Source organism: Gymnogyps californianus, chromosome 3 (assembly GCF_018139145.2).
Source record: "Gymnogyps californianus isolate 813 chromosome 3, ASM1813914v2, whole genome shotgun sequence".
NCBI classification, from domain to species: domain Eukaryota; kingdom Metazoa; phylum Chordata; class Aves; order Accipitriformes; family Cathartidae; genus Gymnogyps; species Gymnogyps californianus.
The window spans coordinates 14,328,713-14,350,740 of record NC_059473.1 but is presented as its reverse complement, the minus strand read 5'-3'; the positions used below and the strand labels follow the sequence as shown (position 1 = coordinate 14,350,740).

At 43.5% G+C, this 22,028-nt stretch overlaps 2 protein-coding genes across 2 annotated transcripts in view; one reads left to right on the top strand and one right to left on the bottom strand.

The window, feature by feature from the left end:
* Window positions 1–22,028, top strand: part of RRBP1 (ribosome binding protein 1) — a 550,780-nt gene that overhangs the window by 412,822 nt on the left and 115,930 nt on the right. The window lies entirely within an intron of this gene.
* Window positions 6,899–21,902, bottom strand: APMAP (adipocyte plasma membrane associated protein). The gene is made up of 9 exons (XM_050893123.1): window positions 21,811–21,902; window positions 17,759–17,875; window positions 15,502–15,617; window positions 13,619–13,711; window positions 11,475–11,591; window positions 9,992–10,166; window positions 9,417–9,551; window positions 8,849–9,041; window positions 6,899–7,745 (listed from the first exon to the last, which is right to left on the bottom strand). The coding sequence occupies exons 1-9, from the start codon at window positions 21,900–21,902 to the stop codon at window positions 7,536–7,538; spliced, it is 1,248 nt and encodes a 415-aa protein (XP_050749080.1). The 3' UTR covers window positions 6,899–7,535.

Here is a 22,028-nt window from a genome sequence, read left to right as displayed (position 1 = left end):
TCATACACAGACCAGCACTTATAAATGGATAGGGCCCTGACCTAAGCTATGAAGTACACTTTCTTTCCACAAACACCCCTTTTCTTCTGATAGTAGTTGCCTTTCTGCAGCAATATTGCAACTCCTATTAGCAGTGACACCCCCCATTTCAGCCTTTATAACAACCATTCAGTCAAGAAAGGCCAGTGAAGGACTCCAGGCCAAGGTCCAGGGATCTTAAGACAGATGGATCTATTAACAGCATAGCTGAGGTCTCTGCTCCAAGTAATCCCAAAGTAAACCTTTGCAGGCTGGGCAAGTCTCAAGTTCTGCTTCAGAAACATCACTTGTGATGAGCAGATGGCCCAGCAGCAGCTCAAATTCAGCATCCAGTGCTGGAGAGGCAGCTGTGCTGCATCTTATCTTTGCGGGCAGCAGTCTCTCAGCTGGAAAAAAAAGAAGTGCTCAAAAGAAACCTCAGGAGGGCCATGGACGGATGCAGTGTGGTGCTACATTCATCCATCACACAAGCCACCATTGACAGCCTGATGCCAAAGAAAAGGAAAAAGAAAGCCAACTAGGTGGCTCAAGTTGTCCACAAAGCAGGAAAGCCAAGTTCCAGCTAAGTTTGTAAGAGGGCAAGAGGAGCCAGGAGGAGCTGCTCTCCGAATCTCAAAGGGGTTAGCAATGGTCTCAATCCCTCTTCCTCTTCAGCTGGGTGCTTCACACAATGCCAAGGGCTTCCAACCAGGCTGTCAGCTCCAGACAGCCTGGGCCCAGAACAAGCCAGACAGATCCACGTTTTTCCCTTCAGCCAGCAGGACAGCATGGTGCTCAGTAACAGATGTCATCAGCCTTTCCACATGCTACAGTGGAGGCAAGAAGGCAGCACACAATCAGCTTAGGTCTGTGCAGAGATTCATGCAGGCAGTAAGCACACCACAGAACAGTCTCCCATGTGTGACCCTTCAAGCCCCTGGCATAAAGGGCTTCATCTCAGTCTCCTCACCAAGACAATTCCCCATTTGTCAAAGAAACAAAAGTTAAAGCCAGGTGACCCTGGCATCACGCAGGCAGACAAATCCAACATGTTCTTGCTGCTCTCTCAAGGAAAATGCAGCAAGATTGTTGGGACATCTTGATCCAAACAGGCTTGTTTGGAAGCATGTTTTACATAAAACTGTTGCCAGCATTTACTGCAACACAGATGAGCTCATTGCAACCAACACAGTGGGAAAGGAGACAAGCACCTTCTGAGAAAGACAGATTAGCCTTATGTTTACAGCTGCAGCAAAGTGTTTACTGTAACATTACAATAAGAAAGGCACACTGGAATAGCAGCATCCATCATCTCCCCAGGTAGATAACAGAGTTATCATGAGCACCAAAGAAAGGAGCAGAGCTAAAGTCAACTGAGCTCTTTGTACCACTCCAGAGCGCTTCACTTAGGAAGGATTTATATTATTATAAATAATATTATATTATTAGAGCATAAGGAGAGAAGGGAAAGTTGTTCCTGCCAGCCCCAGATGCTGGAGAAAAAGGAACAATCCCAGCAGTGACATTCATTAAGAGCTTCTGGGACAACCAAAGCTGGTGCTTCAGAGGTATGGGCTCATGCAGGAGTGCTACAAACAAGCTGAAGGAGCGGCTTCTTTCAGCTTCAGATCTCTCTCCAGTATGCTGCAAGCACTGGGCTCAGTGCATGACACACTTCCTTGGCTCATCTGCTCATAAGGATACTTAGCCTCATCTGAACAAGAGTTCCCTAACAGTCTGCCACATGGAGGGACTGGCTGCACACTGAGGAGACCTCCATGCACACAGTGCTATTCAAATCAAGCTAGCCTGAGTTTCACCAGAGCTTCACAATGCCCAGTGATCCTCAGACAGAGACCTGCATTTGCTCAAAACCTTTGCTATGCAAATATTTCCTCTCACACTCCTACTTTTTAAATGGCATAGGAAACAAACTGCCTGCCACCAAAATATAAAGCATTGCTGACTGACAGACTTCCAACTTTGCATTCTCTTCACATCAGCAGCTCCACGTTAAGGACCTGGAAGGCCTTTCTATACCAGTTGTAGCCAATTTCACAACCTGACTGACTTCCAGGACCCACTGACAGCTGGGGGAGTCATGCATGTAGCTGCACAGAACCAAGACAAGGTTTAACTGGCAGCAGCTAAATAAGGAGACATGACTTCAGCTGGCTGGGAGGAAAAAAAACTTGTATATAGCTAACTACAATCACTTACTGCTAAATTTTTCAGTCCCTACCTCAAACAAAGCAGCAGCAAAAATGAGCTGCCCCATGTGCTTATTCTTCTACAGCACTGTTTTCTAAGCAAGCTAGACGAGAAGGTCCAAGTGTCAGCATCATCAGATCTCTGTTGTGATCACCGAGCAGACAGACCCAGAAGCTTAGGAGGTCATTATCTCATCTGCAAAGGTTACTGCCACAAAGCAGACTCAGATTTAAAGAATTTATGCCAATGTTTTGCAACCACTTTCATCGGCTGTTTACACTGAGATACCAACCTTTGCATACAAGTGTCAGGGGCATACATGAGTTATCTTCCAGCAGCTCTACTATAGGAGAAGTTTGCTCCAGAAAAGGGACAGGGCAGTTAGCTGTGGAATAGCATTTTAAATATCTTCAGCAAAGTCTTCTTGATACTTCTGCCCTGCAGAAACATCTGTTCTGCCAACAAGGCAAAACAAAACATATCTTTAAAATCCACAGCTGTGGTGTACTCCAGCTCAGTTCCTTTTCCTTAGGCTGTTTTACTGCAGGGCTTTATGCTAAAACAAAGATTTCCCCAAGCCCTGCAGGAGACAGGGCACTGTTCTCCCACATGCCATAGTCTGTCCCAAAAGAAGCTTGGGTAAGACATAGGAAGCACCCTCAGGCTCTTCTGGGAGCTGTGCAGAAAGAGTTTCCTCCCTTCTTAGGGAACCACAGCCCCTTTCTCCTGCCACCAAAAAACAGTCTTGCCCTGACAAGATCTTTGGATACTGCTGTAAATGCTCCTGCTTCTTCCAGCGGGGCGATGTGTCCACACTAGAGAAGAGCCAGCCTCAGAGCTGTAACGGTGTCATGTTCCTGCACTGATATCATCAAGAGAGAAGACGTAGCTGGTTTTTTCCAAGCCTGACTTGTTCCAGCTTTCCCTATTGCTCCGGGCAGATGTGTCACCATCCATCTGAAACTGTAACATGCCATTGACTCATGCTTCTGTGGAAGTGGAATGAGGCCGTAAAAGCAGTCTTCACAGGAGCACCAGAGGAGTTTATGCCAGCTTGTTCGCTCCACAGGCATTTTAATGCTGCTGCATTACTATGGAGGATTTGAGGAACCATCAGGGATTAAAAGCACCTGAGCTTCTACAAAAATACTGTTCTTAAGCATCCCTTATGCTGAGTAATGAAAGAGCTATGTGTCAGTCAACCTGTTTCATCTGTGTTCTACAGCAGACCACCCCACTTCTGCATACAAAGGATGGACTATCAGGATCCAGCACAGCACCAGGAATGGCAGCCAACACCATCCGAGCTCAGGAAAGGCACTCCTTTCAGCGTCTGCAGACTTTGGGTCTCCTTGCACTGGAGGTATGCAGACCCTGCATTCAGATCCATGTTGTAAGATCCTTAAACTGCACAATGGCACCTCTACCTGGTACTGCAGTTCCACCCTGGTCCGCCATCAGTGTTGCACCCATCATGACAGTAATTGGCCTCCTTTCAATTTTAGTGGCTGTGGAGGCATCAGCAGTCTTGGGCCTGACGTCTCTCTCACCAGGAACCGTCAAGCATACTGACTTTCTCCTAGACCTTGGTGCCTCACATGCCACCATCCCACTGTGCTTCAGGTTGAGCTCTAACTTGCAGGGCCAAGTACAGCGCTGAAAAACCTTGCAGACAAGTTTCAAAACACAGGAGACAGCCAGATCACGTCCCTCTGAGGAAAAGATTGACCCATCTTTATGTCCATAAAGCTCCAGCTAAAATGAAATGTTAAGGTTCTTACGACAAATGAAATACCAATGGCCTGGTTAAGCAGCCTGTCACCATGCAAAGTTTGTTGCTTAGAATGATACTAAGTTGTGCCACCTACCACAGGTTACATTTGGTGCTTCACAGACTTCAGTGCTCTTTATTTTTTTTTTTTTTAAGGGAACTGCTGACTGACTGGACCTGTACCCGGTGAACTCCCTCTATTTGTAAAGGCTGGACAGACAGGCTTTATTCATTCTGAGAAATTAAATTGAGAAGAACTGCACACTCTGTCCAAAGGCTTAACCTTTAGACAAACTCATTTAGACTGACAGCTATTCAGCTACTTTCCAATGAAGCACAGGCAAGAACAGTGGAAAATTTCTATGCCCGGGGCAGACGCGACAGGCAGCGCAAGACATCAGAAACTATAAAGACTTTTATGGGCACAAATTCCTGCTTGCCTCTGAACTCTACTCCCAGAATTCACCTCCTGCCCTCAGTGCAGACCCTGCGTTTTGTCTGCCTGCAGTTATTTCTAATGCGGCTGTAGCCAGAGGCCCACTCTTCACAGCTGGAGAGGCCTGGCCAGCAGAGAACCCACACCACCAGCCAGAAAGGAGAAGTAGTGACTGAACTCCCATGAGATGCCAGGGCCAAAGAACCCAAGTGCCCAAGGCATCAGCTCAGCTTCCTCGTGTTACAGCACTAGCCTTCACCACTGACTTGCTGGATTTTATAGGCAAATTGCTCCCCATAGGAAGACTCTTGTGCAGACAGCTCCAATATCTTCATGGTGTCCAGCTTCCTTTCCTGACTGTGGCACCTGGCAGAACAACCCTCCCAGCTACCACAGGATCAAGGGAAGAGCTCAGAAGGCAACAGCCCCAGTGAATAAGGGCATTAGCTATCTTCAGGTTAGGGGAAGCTGCTTCTGGGCTTCAGTTCTGCCATCATTAACCATTTCTAGTCTTCTTGCACCTGCCCCAAGATACTTATGCCTGGGCACTGTCTGACAGTTTGGACTAGACCGCTCAAAAGTCACACCAGACAAAGCCACACTCTGTTAGATACCTCTCATATTTGGCATTCTCTTTTCCCCTTCCCCAAGAAAAGCAAGTTATTCACATGATCTCTGGGTCTGCTGTACTTGCTACAGAGCTCAGAGAGAACTAAAAAAGACTCAAGAACTTTTTGGTGGGACCACAGGATCACCAGTGTACTAAGTTAGTCTCCAGCAGTGCCCAGGAAGGAGTGAGGGGGTAGAAGAGTAGAAAAAGGATCAGAACTGAAAAACTTCCCAAGAGACAGCTCTTCATACATCTTATCCCTCTTGAGCATCAGCACCACTACAACTTATTTTCTTTCCCACTTCATAACTTCAGGAACAGTGTCTTAAAAGGGAATTAGTCACACAAAAGCCACCACATTTGGCATGCCAAAACAGCAGAGGTCTACTTCACTACAAAAGACAGCACAAGTTATTCAGCTAGATACTTCAGCAAGAGGTAACTATGCAAGAACAGGCAAAGCTGTGCTTGCCCCAAGGCTACCAAATCACCAGCATGAAACAAGCCCCACAACAGACTTGCTTTTGCAACCCCAATTTAAGATCCCATCAAGTTCAACTTTCATATCCCACCAGAATGGGACAAATAGCTGCAAGGGCTGGCACAGCAATGCTAACCAGCTGCTGTTTAAACAGCCTACCCTGCGCTGGGTGTTCCCAGAAAGAGACACTGCAAGCGTGCCCCATTCTCAGCCCTTCTTCAGAGTTCCCGCAGCAACAAGTCTGTCCCCTCCCAGGCAGGTCACACCTCTCCAGCCTTTCAAACTTACCACAGTATCACTCCGTCTCTGTCCACAAACTATTAAGATAGGGCTCAGCTGGACCAAAGGTCAGAGCCTGCAGCAACTCATCTACTAGGCTTCTCTTGTCTGTTACTGAGCTCTCTCCCAAATCCAGTAAGCACTAGGTCAAGCAAAAGGGCTTGCAGCCCCTGGCCTGTACAGGCACAAGTCAGCCTGATCCAGCAACCATCAGCTACTTGCCACAGAACTGCTGCAGCCTGGTAGTAACACAACACAAGGTGACAGAAGCACTGACAGAAAAGAATCACTTGCTTTTGCATATCCCTCCATTAATAAAGACAAGTGCAGAAGGCCAGTGAAAGCAGATGACATTTTTAACATGATCTTCCCCTTCTCTGGTGCTTTCCATTATATATCAAGCAAATCTTGATTATTTCCTTTTCAAAGTTGAGGAAATTAAGCAATAGCGTAAGTTTATGTTTGACTATCACCCAGTGGCAGAAAGAGAGAGCGCAGCAAAGTCTTCAATCCCAAAGCACAAATCAATCCACTAAATCACACAGCTGCTGAAGTAACCCCTTTAGTTCTTCAAGATCCAAAACCTTTTATTTAAAATGTAATAGCACAGCCTTTCCTTTGTAGTACTTGACAGAAAAGCATTATCTGGATTTACCAAGCAGAGTATCTGTTAACAGAGGAAGTAAACCATTTCCTCTGAAGATGCCAGAAAGCAGCCGTGAGCTACTACCGCATTCCAAGATTTTCCACCAAAGCCTTCCTCATCCACTATTACTAGATTTTACAGGGGTCCTTTCAGTCCACATCCATCTTCAGACACCAACCTTCCCCAAAATCTTTACCAGTTCTCCATAAAAAGCATGCTGAAGAGGATTCCTGCAGCTGGCCCTCTTCCCTCCCACGTCTCTCAGGAATGAACAGGAATGTCTCCTACATAATGAACAGGAGACTTACAGGACCTGGTGAACATGGAGGAAATACTACAAGTGACTCTTTTTAAACCTGCTGGAACTAGTCTTTAATAACATAGAAAATGCAACTTTCATTCATCATCTGACTACAATGCTATAAAGAAACACAGGAGTCCACAGATAATGATCAAATTTGATTCTGCATGTTGATTAACAGTTAATTGTAGTGTCTGATGTTGATTACACAGGCTGGAATTGAAGAAATCCAAATGGTATAACTAGATTTCTAGGCATATTCTGGATGTTGCTGCCTCTACCACAGCACCATGGTATGACATTAGAACATGCACTGTAATCCCTCCTAAACAGGAGGTTCTAAAACAGAAATAAACACATGCAAGACATCCTCTTCAATCCAAATCATACACAATTAAATTCCATACATCACAAATCCTTCCAGTGTAAGAAGACATACAGTTGCATTAAAGGTGACAGGTGATGTCTGTTTAAAACAACTCCAAACAGGGCTGGGCATGGAAAAGCAATGGATGTTCTTTAAGGAGCACATAACTGGATGAAGATGTCCCACCATACTCCTCAATAATTATGCATGCCAACTCCAAAGCAAGAGCAGTCAAACCAAGGAAGAGGACAGGTACAGCAAGCTGTACATTTTCCTATGGCAACAGAACAGTGCTACTGCACGTTAACAGACTGTCTTTCACTTTTTGTCCTTGGTCACACACTGCCTCAAGCACATGCTTCCTTCTTACCTCTGGAGTATTATAGGACAGTGGCACTTTATCATGGATGGACAGTTAAACATGCTGAAGATTAAGTCTGCAAATAAACGGAGACCGGAAGGAGCCCAGGTAAAGATATCCATTGTGCTCATATGCCTCGCTAACATAAGCTACCGTCACTCCATTGGGATCATGAAAGCTTCTTCTGTAGGATCCTGTCTCGCTAAGCTCAACAACAAGGCTATATTTGGGCACAAACTTTGTCACGGTTTCCTGACTCAGCAACTAAAAGAAAAAGAAAAAAAGAAAATTAACAACAAAAGATTTTGTTCTCCACACTTAGATCTCAGACACTTATACAGTCAAAGACCATTCCACACTCCTTGGAAGAAGCAGCTAAGAACATAAGCACACATTTTGAGTAAACACTATTACACAGGCTTAACACATTAACATCTGAAAAGCCAACTTTAAAAAAAAAAAAAAAGAAAAAAAAAAAAGACCAGCAGAAGCATACTCTACTCCAGCACTAGACTGAAAGGATGTCCACACAGGAGACATCAGCTTGTTCTGGTGCAGTTGATGCCAAGCAGCAGACATCATGCTCTGCTCCCCATAGCATCAGTTTGTTAAGGCTCCCGCACTACACCAGGAGATACAACAGGTTTTACAGGACAGCACAGAGTTTGTTTTGCCGAAATGGCACTTCCATCCTAAAAACTGCTTGTTTTGTTGGGGTTTTGTTTTTTTTTTTTGAGAACGCAAGTATTTTCAAGTCTTTGTATCGTTTAAAAAGCACCATGCTGTTTCTTTAGCATCAGATATCCCTTACAAAATACATTATTCTTGCTCATCCTCATCCTAAAGGGGGGTGTGACATAAAAACAGGTATATTGAGTCAGAACAAAGTGTCACCTAGCAGCATACATAACATACACACTGTCTCCTAGGATGCCTAGGGTAGTCATTAGAACAGGTCAGACTTCCCAAATGCTCTCCGGACACCTGGCAATAAGTAGTTTAGGCACTTCAGGTACAAAGGTGAAGTCTTCACATATCCAAATGTAGATCCTGTGTTGCTGCATGGCTAGGGCAGAGATAGTCTCTTTTTCTTTCCTGAGATCAAGATGGAAGGCAACTTAAGAGATGTGTACCTGCTACTCAGAGAAGCAAATGTTAGTTTTACTACCTTTGAATATATAAGGACTGTTCTACCTGGGGACAACCACAACAGTTTTAACCACGGCACTAAAAAAATTTTAAAAATCTTCGTGTGAAGAGGAAGAAACAGGACAAACAAATATTTATCACTTCCATTCCTATACTAAAGGTGATTTTTTTAAAAATTCTTTTTAGGTTTGTTTTTTTTTGTTTTTTTTTTTTTTTACCTTAAATGCCATCCTTTTAATCCATGGTTTTTCAGACAAAAAATCCAACAAAGAAAACCCAGGATTGGGCCGGACAGCTGACATAGCTACCCAATATCCTCCAGAGCTGCTTAACCTGATATTATCTGGAAGACCAGGCATATTCTCAACAAACATATCTGCTCCACCTTTCATCAGCCCGGACACATAATACCTGAAAGTTATAGACAATAGGATTAGGACATCTTAACTCAAGCAGTCTAAGTACTAAATAAAAGTCCCAAAAGGAATTCACTTAAAATAATTTTTCTTTTTTTCCTTATTTTGGTACAGGGAAACACAGCACAGCCACATTTCTCTCCCCAGAAAAAGTCAGCTTACTCCACTATGCTCAAGGAGCCCATGATGGAAAGATTATGCAGTCCAGATGTTTACAGTGAAAGAAAAAATTAAGCATTGAGGAGGGCCACCTTCTTTGCCATTGATAACTAGGCATGAACAGAGTGTAGGGTTTCTTTTGTCATTCAACTCATTTATTTAAACAATCTCTAAAAGAGAGTAGTACTAATTTCAGCAAAGTCATACTCACCTCCTGATTCTAGCCATGGTTGTCTCCTGCACCAGGACAAAGTCTTCCGCAGGAGAGAGCTGGACACCATTGGGAAACCTCAGCCCCACCATTAAGACTTTCACTTCTTTTGTTACTGTGTCATATTCAAGCAGGCTAAAAAGAAAGCATTATATATGGTTTTGAGTGAAGACAAATATTTATTCATGTTGGTTTAATTCTCCAGACATTCTCTCTTCTCTCACATGCACTTCACCTAAGTTAAAAAGGCAGAATAGGCAGGAAGCATTTGTTTATGAACACAGGAGAAATACTAAGCCACTTGAGACTGGCAGCATTCATGAAGGATTTAGGCTGAACGTAATGCTAACATCTTCCCTTTTAAAATAGATGTTCCATGCAAGTCATGAATCTCATTTATTTCACTGCATGTCTCATTAGCAACATCCACACATTCTCTCACCCTCTCCTGGGCAGTGCAGTGTTAGCACAGGTGGTTTATAAAGAGAAAAATCTTGAAGACCAAGGAACTGGTGAAGTCCATTCCTACAGCTGAGCTTACAATAAGTTAAATGCGTTGGGGAAGAGATACTTGCCGCCCATCATCTGTGCCTTCCATAATCAAGAATAAGTAGTCTCGTCTTTGCCATTTGCTACTGGAGTCAGTAAAGTAGATTTTCCTCCCATCCTGGGTCACTGTAAGATCATTCACAAATGACAACTTCTGACCTTCAATTAGTGTTTTGGTTGACACAAGCATTTTCGTTTCACCTGGTTACAAAAAGAATTTAAAAAAAAAAAGACACATAAGACAAGCTTTTGTATGTCCTGCCTTGGAAATGAGTTAAATACTAACATGAAATTAGCAGGTACTTCACATTTTTTCCATTCGTGCCTCTGTTAAGTAATAAGGTTTTGGGTTGTAATGGAACAACTCAACACCGAATGTGAATGGCCAGGAGAAAATACTCTCCAGAAAAACTGAAACAGTAGATGATGTTCCCTATTGATAAGTGCCAGACTTCTTACGTTTCTGAAGCTCATATAAAACCAAGTGCAAACTCAGGTCCCAGCCTTGTAGCAGGATGCAGGCAAACCAATCACTAATCCCTCTTTCCCCATAAATCTGTAGGAACAAAGAGTAGTACTTTCTAAACATCAAAACATCAGCAGGTTCACTAAACTGCTCTGCCACAGTCAGCTCTGCCACATATTACCAGGCAAATTATTAAGGTCAAATCTCTAAAAATTAACCAAAATCTATTGAAGTCATCTTTGGGCACAGGGTTTGGGTTGGTTTGTTTGCTTGTTTTTGTCATGACTGAGCTAATATGGTAGCTGTCTGCCATCAAAAGGGGAGACCTTGATCATACGCTCCCAGAGCCACACAGTCTGAGCCCTTCGGTTACATCTCACCTAGCATTTGGCTAGCCTCCCTGTCCCCACCTGAAGCCAATTTGGAGATGTAAACTGTCAGAAAAATCAACCCTACATGAAAGCAACTATTGCCTTCTGACAGCACAGCTCCTAAAACTGAGATCTGGCTCAGGGACGTACAATGAAGGGCACGATGCAACAGTGCCTTTCTCAGCAGGAACAAGCCACTTGATCTTCAGCCGCACCAAAATACATCTTTCTTCACTTTCTATAGATTGGGGTTACAGGGAAGTTAAGAGCTCTTCACTACCACACAGCGAGATCAAGGCACAAACAAAAGTACAGCAAACATGACAAAAAGTTTATGTAACAGCAGTACTTTTTTTTTTTTCCCTTTATGAAAACTGAAACAGCTACACAGAGCTTTATTCATGGATCCTGAGGTACCGATTTTGACAACCAAAAGCATATGTCACCAGAAGATAAGCCACTGGTAACTCTGATCCAGACAGACAGATATAGAGAGGAAGTGATTGCTACAAGGAAATAAATATCAAGTTCTTGCATGGCATATTTCATCCAGTCAGCTCCAAACCACTTTACAAAGAAGGCAGGCATTGTTCTGCCTGCAGTGTCTGGCAAAACTGCAAATGAAGCCCAGATTTGTCAGTGGAAGAGAACTTCTGAGCAGAAAGGCCATACCTGTACCAGGATTAACTTCATAGAGTCCATAATAGGCATCTGCCACAAAAAGGGTGTTATTTGGCCCCACTCTGATGCCAAGTGGTCTTCCACACGTTGGCTCATCTTCACAGGTTCCTTAGGAAACAATTTTAAAATGGTTTTCCAAATAGAAATAAATACAAGGCATTCAGGCTACCTACATAGGTCAAACTGTAGCTTAACAAAACTCTACAGCCAGCACCACACACATTCATTAAAGAAATTATTCTTACTTTCCTAGGTGTGAGTGAAACAGATATCCCCATGTTTTCACCAGTCTAGAGATAATCATATAATTTGCCAGGCTGGTAGCTAGCTAACAGCTGCCCCGAGTAGGGCTGAGTGTCAGAAAACTGGATTTAACTAAATGCTTCTTCTCAGAAAGAATCAGGTTTACTGTGGGTTTCTTTTTCTTTTCTTTTTTAAATAAAAAAAATAATAAAAATACATGCACATCTTGGAACTTTCTTTTTCTGGAAAGGTCCAATGCTGTCATGAAACAGTCGGTTTCTCAAGACACAGACACTGAAGACTTCTATATGAGGAGGAAGGGGAATACCACAAATCTGAAAACTTTGTCTACTTGAGTCCTGAAGAACTAAGAACTTCAGAACATCTGTAGTTTGAAAGATTAGCAAGAGAAACTTCTGGAGAAGGTAGTCAGCTACAGCCTTTCCACTTCCCTCCCCAACTCAAGGAGGGTAAGACAGAAGTCTAGGCTCCCCACTACCTCTTTGGCCCCAAAGAAACAGGGCAGCATAATCTTCCCACCTCTCCCAAGCTGTACAAGTCCAATGGAAATGAGCAGTGGAAAGGTGATTCTTCATATCCATCCCAACCCACATTCATGCCTAAACAGCAGCTGGAAGTTGAGCTTCCTATCAGCTGGCAGCAGACTTCGTTGGCTGTCAGCACCAAGGCTGTCCTGCTTGTTAGGCAGCCAAGAGAGTGCTTCCAAATCAGTCCAGAGCCTAATCATGTGAACATCCACGTAAAATTACATAGCTAAAATAACAATCGTGTCAATGCAAGCTGCATAAAGACAGTAACAGTTCCTGCCCTTAATTTCTTTCTAACTGGCAACCAGCGCAGGGCTGCAGAACCTCATGTAAGCTTCTACATCATTACCACAAACAAAACCACCCACAGTCCCAACAAACACCAACCAGGCTTCTCAGAGTGCCCAGGCAGTACTGAGATAGCCAACGTTAAGCTTTCCCATAGAAATGGTTCTTTTAATAAACAAGCCACTATCAGTTTTTCTCACTCCGTTCCAGAAATCTCATTAAATGAAGAAAATAAGTGGTTCAGAAAGAGGCGTGGAATTCAACAAGAAATAACTGCAATTTAGCAGTGAGAAAACAGAAATATCATGACCAATGGAAGATCTCCGCTAAAGCAGATGCAGCCACCACAACCCCCCCGCTACTTACAAACAGAGAAAGGGAGATTAGTACAACAAAATGCAAGGCAAAATTCTGTAGATGGGGAAGGTGATACTTATTTTCAAAAATCTCTAAATAAGTTGATCTTTCCCACTCATACATTATCTCAGAGTTCATTCACTCACACTTGTTTAGGAGTCCTCAGTTTTTATGGGATGGCCCTTCACCTCAGAATCTTGCTGACTTCAGCTTCCATAAATATTAGGCCAGGTTGTTGCCCATTTTTTTCTTGTTTAGGATACGTGCTTTTTCTAGATGGACTAACAGGAAAAGGAATGTTATTTGTGATGCACTTCAACCTCGTCTTCCTCCCGGTGTTAAGAGGCAGGATCTTCTACCGACAAGTCATCCATGCTGCAGTCTTATGAGAGTGCAGGCCTTGTAGTCATGACATAAAAAACCCACATTCCTAAATTTTACTGCTGGGAACAGTGTCCTTTGTTATCAAGACCACCCATTCCCATTCTTTTGGCCCTTGGTTCTGCTGTTCCTTCCAGTGCTTATATACATATTTCCACTCATACTTCATTCATACAAATATATTAATATTTCTGTTACAAATCTCTACAGAGGAAGACATGCACTTGCATGAGCAATCCAGACAGAATACCAGTTCAATCAACACAAGCCCTGACCCAGACGTTTTCAGGTACACTATGTTCAGGAGCTGTCACTCACCACAAGGACCATGGCCAATTCTGGCTATGGTTTGTATTTCCCCATCTTCAATTTTGATAATCTTCCCATCAGCTGTCCCAGTAAATAGCACATCTGCAAAAATAACTGGTGTGATTAGCCTGATCACAAAACTGTAGTGGCAAACATCCTTCTACATGATCCTTCTACTAGCATGAAGTAGAATTCATGTTTAAGATATAGTGAAATAAGTCTTCAGTCATAGCAAAAGAATAAAGAGGGAAGGGGAAAGATGAAGGCAAACAAGAGTATTTGGTTCGATTTCTTCTAACTCAAAAAGAAGAGGAAGGATTTAAGCCTTAGGAGTTATGAATATGGGATATGAAGCTTTTCACCCATAAGTAGTCCAAATCCTTGGTTAAAGGTGGACGTAACAACTTAATGGGTAGTCATTGAATTGATCCCTCTGGGCAAATTTCTACATCATCATAAAATGTGATCAGCCACTGCATCCATCTTACCACTCTTCAACAACAGACTGACTAGATAAAACTTCTCATTCTGATACAGTCCACATAAGCTGCTGGACACCTGCCAACACTCATGTTGTATCAGTTCTGGAGAAGAATTACAAAAACCATGGCAATTGAACAACCACCCAAATCAAAAGCATTGCCAAATTACATGTGATAGCACAAGACAGATTCACTGAATACATACAACACACAAACTTTTCTGTACAACCAAATTAAATGAAAGACCAATGGATTAGTCCATTAGTAGATGGACTTTTCCATCTCCAATTTAACTGAAGTTTTAAGTTTGCTAATTACACTTTTAAAAAGGAATAAGAAGACTTCAACACTTATTCATACAAAACTTATTCCTAGTCAGGTTGATTATTTCACCCATAGGTCAGTTGTCTCTTGCAGGAAGGTTTCCTTAAAGAGTTTCCAATGAGATTGATGAAACTAGGTAACAGAAGAGAATCGGTGGCTTCAGGTAATCAGTTTAGCACATTGTTAACAGGGAGAGGTAGAAAAAGCATAATCTGAGGAAGGAATTTACAGTAGTTTCTTGCTCGGTAAAATAATTTTTAAAAATATTTACACTAATTTATTAGAAGATATAGCAGAAGGAAAATAAATGATATGGCTACTGAGCACCTCTTATACTGAAGGATGTTTCAGTAAGGGTCTTGCTTGCAACTCCCACACCCTTTCCTTTTCACATTAGAACAGTCAAGGACTCGTGTCAAGAGTAGTTTCTAGTCTTACCCTCCTTCAGGAGGCACAGGGAACAACCCCTGCACAAAGCTGGTTTCCTACTAAGTGAGCGTCATGCCATTACAAGTCTAGCCACCTCATTAAGAAACTTCTCAGAGGTGGCATGGGTTTGTGATTTGGCAAGAACACACATGCCATCAGAGAGAAGTATAGGATGGCGCCTGTATTGCATGCAACAGCACTAAAATGTAAATATGCTATTTATCAATTTGAGATTTTTTTTCTGTCATATAGGCAAAAATTAACACCACAAAATTCAGCTCCCTCAGAGGCAATGAGCATTAAAAGAGCAGGTAGTACCCTGTAAATATTAATACCCAGTTAAGAGCTAGCCAAATGAAAAATGGGACCACTTCTTCCAAACCTAAGTAGCCCCTTACTGCATTGCTGATGCTTTCAGTCCTGGAAGACAGGGATTTTTAATGTGGCAACAAGACTTATTTTATACTGGGGAAAGAGGAGAAAAGCAGTATATAGCAGCCAGGTTTTGCTGCATAACACAATTATTTTTTTAAAAACCTGCATATTCAAAATAACTTCCAGAGTTTGTTACCCAAGAGCTACATTGCTGAACAAACCCTTATCAATAGAGCAACATTTAAAGACCCTTCTTTAAAAGCTTATTTTGTCAGTGCTTACCCCCAATATTGACAATGGACTCTGGTCCGACCAGCTGATTTTCCCATAACCGCTCAGCTTTTCGTAACTTGACATTGGGCTCTAGCACACCCGTCAGGAGGGGAGGTTCCTTCAAACTGCAAACCAGAACACAGACCTCATGATCCTTTGCAAAAATCCGCAAACACTCTTGAGCAACATATTGGATCATTTCTTTCCTAGTTTGCCAACTCCTACAAACCTGACCTATGCTTTGCATACAGCGTATTTCAAAAAGAAAACACAGCTGACAAGCTGAAAAATTGACTCTTGTTCATCAAATATAATAATTTTCTGGTTCTGCTGATCAGAAAAGTTGCAGTTATGTGTTCCTAAGACTTATCTGGAAATCTATACAGCTTCAAGTCCAACAACATGTTCCCAGTTCACCTATCTTACACAGAGGCAAAGGATTTCTGCATTGCCACAACAGAAAACTGCTTTCTTGCTCAGCTGAATGAGTTGTTTGTACCAGAATATTTTTCCTAACTAGATATATGCAAATTCCTAAGCAAAAAGGTTTTAAAATTTAAAAGCCTGGCATTTTAGAATACACCGAGATCTGACATTGTATAGCATTTTTATCACGGAGAAAAAATAATTTTTAATCACTAGCTCCTGTCCATGGAAGATTTACAGCAGAGTTGTCTTCGCAATGCTAACACAAATTCGTTGTCCATCCCTTCTTCCAAGCATTAGTGAGTTTCAGATGAGGATAACATGCTTCAGATAAGGAATTCATTTGCTGGGAACTTTGGACAGTGTGTTTGCAAGCAGAAAATCCTCCCTGGGATCAATATTATCCAAGACAGGCTCTTAGAGAAAGAAGTTGAGATATACCAGAGTTGCAGGAATTTCACATGGAGTTTCACAGATCACATCTGCTTTTTTCTCCCCTCTCTTATTCCTTGTTATTTCCAGTTGCTTACAGGAATAACATCACTATTGGCAAATGAGATTTCTATGTGTTCTTTCACTGAAGGGATTGATTCAGACAGCATCTACCTCCTTGAGCTTTTTCAAAACATTTCATAAACATCACACAGAATCATCCTATCTATTGTACCGACTGGAACCACTTCTGGCAGTGAAGCTAAGAAGGTAATTAAGAATGTACAGCAATATAAGCCAGTGGGCAAGAAGAATAGTTCTCCCAGTCTTGTAAAAGGGACTTAAAGTAAGAAATGTAAGCATGCAGAATACTGTTACCCTGGACCAGAATTAGACCAGGACTATGTAATAGGAAAAGCATTATAGACATACCCTATTGGCTTTCAGAGTTACTGTTCAGTTGCAATGTATTTTAGGGAATTGGGCTTTGTTAAACCCAACCACAGTAGTAAGCATTTCACTATGATTTGCAATGAGGCAGCTTATGTCTAATAGCCTATTCGCAAGACTTGTAACTACTACCCTACCACATTAACAGTTTCTTTCAACTCTAGAGATATTTACAGTGTTGTTGTTCCTTTTCATTAAGGAATTATGAAGTTGATCATAAATATTTAGCAGACTGAGCGTTTTCACTTACTTCAAAATGCCAGGAGCACTAAACAGCCTGACTCCACGCTATGCTGGCAGTCAAAGCTTTTCACACACAACTTCTCCCAACACAGGTCACATCTTCTCACACAATTGATTCAATGTTACACTACACATTTGATACAGACCTCGATTCAGATGTTTATGAATTCAAACAGGGCAGAAATCACCTAGCTGCATTGCTTTATGAGATCTGCATTTAAATATAACATCACCATATAGTTCTGCTGGTACAAAGCACCAAATCAACTCAGTCGGGTTATCCATTTCAATTTCCATCCTCAGATAAACAGTCTCTCTTTGACAAAACTATAACAGAAGGGATACAGCTTGGTCCTTCGCAAAAACGCAGTTCTTGTCTCACAGAAGGCAAGAGTGCACGTAAGTAATCACAAGCTCCACTGATAGCTTGGACAGCAGAAAATAATTTTCTAGATTAATGATCAAATAAAGGAATTCAGCTCCTTCAATGATCAGTAGTCACACACAATTGCACAAGATGGCTCAGAAACAGACTGGGTATGTGAAGCAAGCCATGGCAATGGATAATACTGCAATCACTCCCCAATTTCTTAATCCAGCTAGAACCACTTTACACGGTTGACTCTTGTTTGCTGAAAAAAAAACCAAACCAACAGAACACATATGAGAAGTTACGCTTCAATAACATTTATTTCAAAACAAAGCAACAATCTACCTTATAGGCTGAGGGTCTATAGGACAATCCAGTAGAACAGTTACTCCAAGCAGGGGCACAGTTAGAGATGCAGCCAAAGTCAAGAAGGTAACACGGAACACCTTGCTGCTGTAAGTACTGCCAAAACCAGACAAGAAATAGGATTAACATGCTAAGCTGTTGTAAGACACAATAGTCTTTAAAAATTCTTTAACAGCCTATTTTCTTCACAAAAGGAACCAGAATGACCATCCTGAATGACCTTTAAGGTCCATTTTGAACTCGTTAGGACAAGAGAAAGGGATATTTATCCAGTCTCAGCATACCGGCATCATATGAGGCAGAGTATTCTCATGTACAGGCTTCATGCATGCTACAAGTTACAAAACCCCAAGAAATGGGGGGAGGTGATGTTGTTTGGTTGGGGTTTTTTTAACTTGATCTTCAGTTTTGGCAATGGTTTCCATCCCAGCACAAATTTTGGATGAAAAGTAACTAAAACAACAAACATTAGAGGAAGTTAAATGAATGCTTGCTTAACTTAGTGAACATTGGTTTGAAACTCAAGCCCCACCACACAAAAGAAATTAAGTATCTTCTATTTACCCATCAAAACACAAAACAAAAAAGTAAAAATTGTTCTTCCACAGGAGAAAAACAGGTTTTGTTCTCAACAAGTTTAGAGGCATCAATCAGGCATTTACAGAGGAAAGCACAGAGCCACGCTCAACAAATCGTAGCCTTAAACTGGAAAAGCAGCTCCTACAATTTTAGCTACTCTGAACTATTCACTGGCACAGCCAGCCAGTGTCCTTGCAGTATCAATTAAAGGCAAACGGTGCCTGCTGGTTCTGCATTAATCCTTGGACCACTTCCACTATTTTGTCCTTCATTAGCCAATCATCCAGACAGTAGGAAACATGAACTACTGCCCAGAGCACAAATACCACAACTGGGGAGCTAATGACATCTTACATGCAGTACTGATATCAGCATCAAGGTAACCTTTGGGATTATCAGCTCGAACAGCAAGGACAGAACTAGGCCTGGATTTGGTCACTGCTTGCATGCACAATGTACAGAAGTTGGACTATTCATAATCCATCACAGCTCTTTCCCGATGGGACAACTGCTGCCAGCCCCTCTCTTCTGGCAGCAGACGTAGGCAGTTAGGATGGAGGCCTGCCCCAGTTTCCCCAGCTCTGCACAGTACCCAACGGGCCATCACAAGCCACCTCGCAAATCACCAGGCTGTGCGGAGGTGACTGCTACAAGGATGCTGACAGCCTGCCATGACAAGAGCTGCCGCTGCTGCCAGCCCAAAGCCACAGACAGTTCAGCCCGCTCCGGGAACTGTTGTTAGCACTGCTGCTGTTGGTCACCAAACTTTCCCCAGCTCCCCCAAGGCACCCACCACCTGAGCCTACTTCTTTTCCACCAGCATGCCCAAGTATTCCTGCTCTCAGATATATTAAAAAACAAATTTTATTTCTCGCACTCAAGAGCGCAGCATTCCCATCATGAACTTCAGCAGTGTTACAGCACTAAGCCTGTCTCCATCTGAGCTGGACCAGGCTGGGAAACCGCTTCAAACAAGCTTTCTCATCTGCACTGACCTCTTCATACTTCCCAAGAGCCAGACTGCCCTTGTAATTAATTAGAAGAATTCAGCACTTACTGCTCTAACAGTAGATATCTCAAGGAAGCAACAACCTCCCAGTCTGTTTCGCCTTGGATTTGGAATTGAGAGTGGATGGTAGAGATATGAGGCGATCCCCAAGTTTACACAAAGACTTCAGCTGTCAGCCTTGTCCTTCCACTGTCCTTCAAAAGATGAAGGCTCAATACTATAAAATTAAAAGTACTGTCAGCAGATACCTCAGCATCTTTGTGACAGCTGAGAACAGCTCACACAAAAGGAAACAGATAAAGATTAACGGGAACTCATCTGCCAAAGCCAACTTAATTAAAGCTCCTGAAAGCATGATTTAAGTAAAGGTCATATTTCTGATCCTCATTCAAATTTGCAAGGAATTGACAGTAAAGGAAAAAGGCAGGAAGAATGAGGTGACAAGCAAACTCACACTTCAAGCCTGCAAACTGCAAGATCTATTTTAGACACTGCTGAAACCACAAGAATTTGAATAAAACTCAAAAACTTTAAAAAAAAAAATTAAAAAGTCATCTGCTCAGAAGCCTTATAAAAGTAAACAAACAAAACATACCCAATATAGAATACTGACAACTGTAAGTTACTGACTGGTCACTGGAAAGAATCACTGAAGTAATGGTTCACCAACACCGATAAGCAAAACAGAAATCCTTAGCTAATTGTGTCTCTGATAATTAATCCTACATGGACTCCAGCCACAAATCTCAATAATGCAAATTACCAGGACTCCAGCTATAATAACAGCAATTTAGTTGTCACTAAGAACTAAAAAGAGAAGCCATTGCACCAGCTCTTGAAGACAGGCAGTAGGCTTGCAAGACGATACTATGGGTCACCATAGCCAGGAGTCCAGGCTACCTCATCCTCTTGGCACTGGGGGGCCAGAGTGGAAAGCAACTGTCATCAAGAGTTTCTGCCACAGCTCCCAGCCAGAAAAAGGGCAGCCTCCAGAATTTCTTCCACTGGTTTCATGCAGGACAGTCTCGTGAGAACAGGACCTGTGGATACTCTGGATCATTGCTGGAGCCCTAGAAATTCAACTGATTTGAGCAAAGTTACCAAGAGAGGCGGACGCCAGGAAGAGCAGTCTCTCAAGCTGAGAGATGCTGATGCTTTCCTTCAAAAACAGGGGCTACACATGCAAGCCACCATAAACAGTCTTTCATTCTGATGACCCCAAAGGGCAGAAATAAGAATCTGCAAGGTACTCAAATCATTAGAGACATAACAGATGGTGAACCAAAGTATTACAGGTCATCAACTACTTTATTCAGTGGAAGGCAAAGCAAACACCATGACTTTCTTATTGCAGCTATTGCCTTTAGTTACAGTGAAGCTAATTTTATAAAAAATTCCTAAACAGAAAATTGTAAATGGAATCTTTAACTTAGCCACAAACAAATGGACTGTTTATAAGGTTATTCTATCTCAGACACACATAGACTAGTCTTTAAACTGCAGGTTACTCTTTAAACTATTGTCAAATATAAACAGCCTAACCAGAGTTATAAAGGACTTAATCACACCCACAATAAATCTGTGCAAGCCACAATGGGATAACTGTTATTTCTTGACTAGCAAAAGATAAACAGTACTTAAACAGACCCATTGGAAAAAAAAAAAACAAAAAACACACAAAAAAACCAGCCACAAATTAAGCCTTTTTTTTGGTTAAAAGCTCTTCCTGCAGCTCGGCAGAAGCAGGTGTGCAGGCCCTGCCCAAAACCCTCCTCCCTCTGTCAGCCACCTCCAGCAGAGCCACGAGCACTAGCGAGAGAAGCACCTGCTGCGGAGCCGGGGTGCTGGGAGGCCGGGGGGTACCCATAGGCTGACACCCACGGGTGCCTCAGCACCAACCTGTGCTGCCAACAGGGGAACTGCAGCCTCGCTCCCGACACCCGCAGCAGCCTGCTCAGCCCCAGAGCAGTCAGCCAGCCCCTTCCACTCCCTCTCACCCAGGACAGCCTCTCCCAGGGCAGTCTGACCCAGACCAGGGCCTCCCTCACCCGGCTCAGGCCAGGCCGGTGGAGGCTCTCCCCTCCCAGCACACTTCCCAGCCAGATTTCCCTCAGGCCGGGCCCAATCACCGCCCTACAGCCCGAGGTCAGGCCGGGCCACCCACCCCACCCACCACGAACCTTCCTCCTCGGCCCCCCGGCCAGACCGGGCCCTTCCCTCGGGTCAAGCCGAATACCCCCTCGCACCAGCCAGGCCCGGCCCGGCCCGGCCCGGCCCCTCAGCACCCCCCGACACAGCGCGCACTGCAGCCTGGCTCAGCCGTCCTCTCCCCTCCCCTCCCCTCCCCTCCCCTCCCCTCCCCTCCGGCTAGGCCTGCCCCACCCCCACGGTCACGGCAGGCACCTCTTCCCTCCCCACCGAGGGGGACCGCGCCGGGCCCCACCTGCCCTCCTTGGCCTCCTGCGCCGGGCTGTCCTCGGTGATGACCTGCGGGCGGAAAAGCCGGCGCTGCCGCAGGCCCTCCGCCTCATTCATGCTGCTGCCGCCGCCGCGCACCGGCGCTCCCGGCCCCGCCCTCTCCACCCATCCCCAGGCAGCCGCCCCCGTGGCCCCGCCCCCACGGGTCCCAGGCCACGCCCCCGCTCTCCCCTCAGGCGGGAG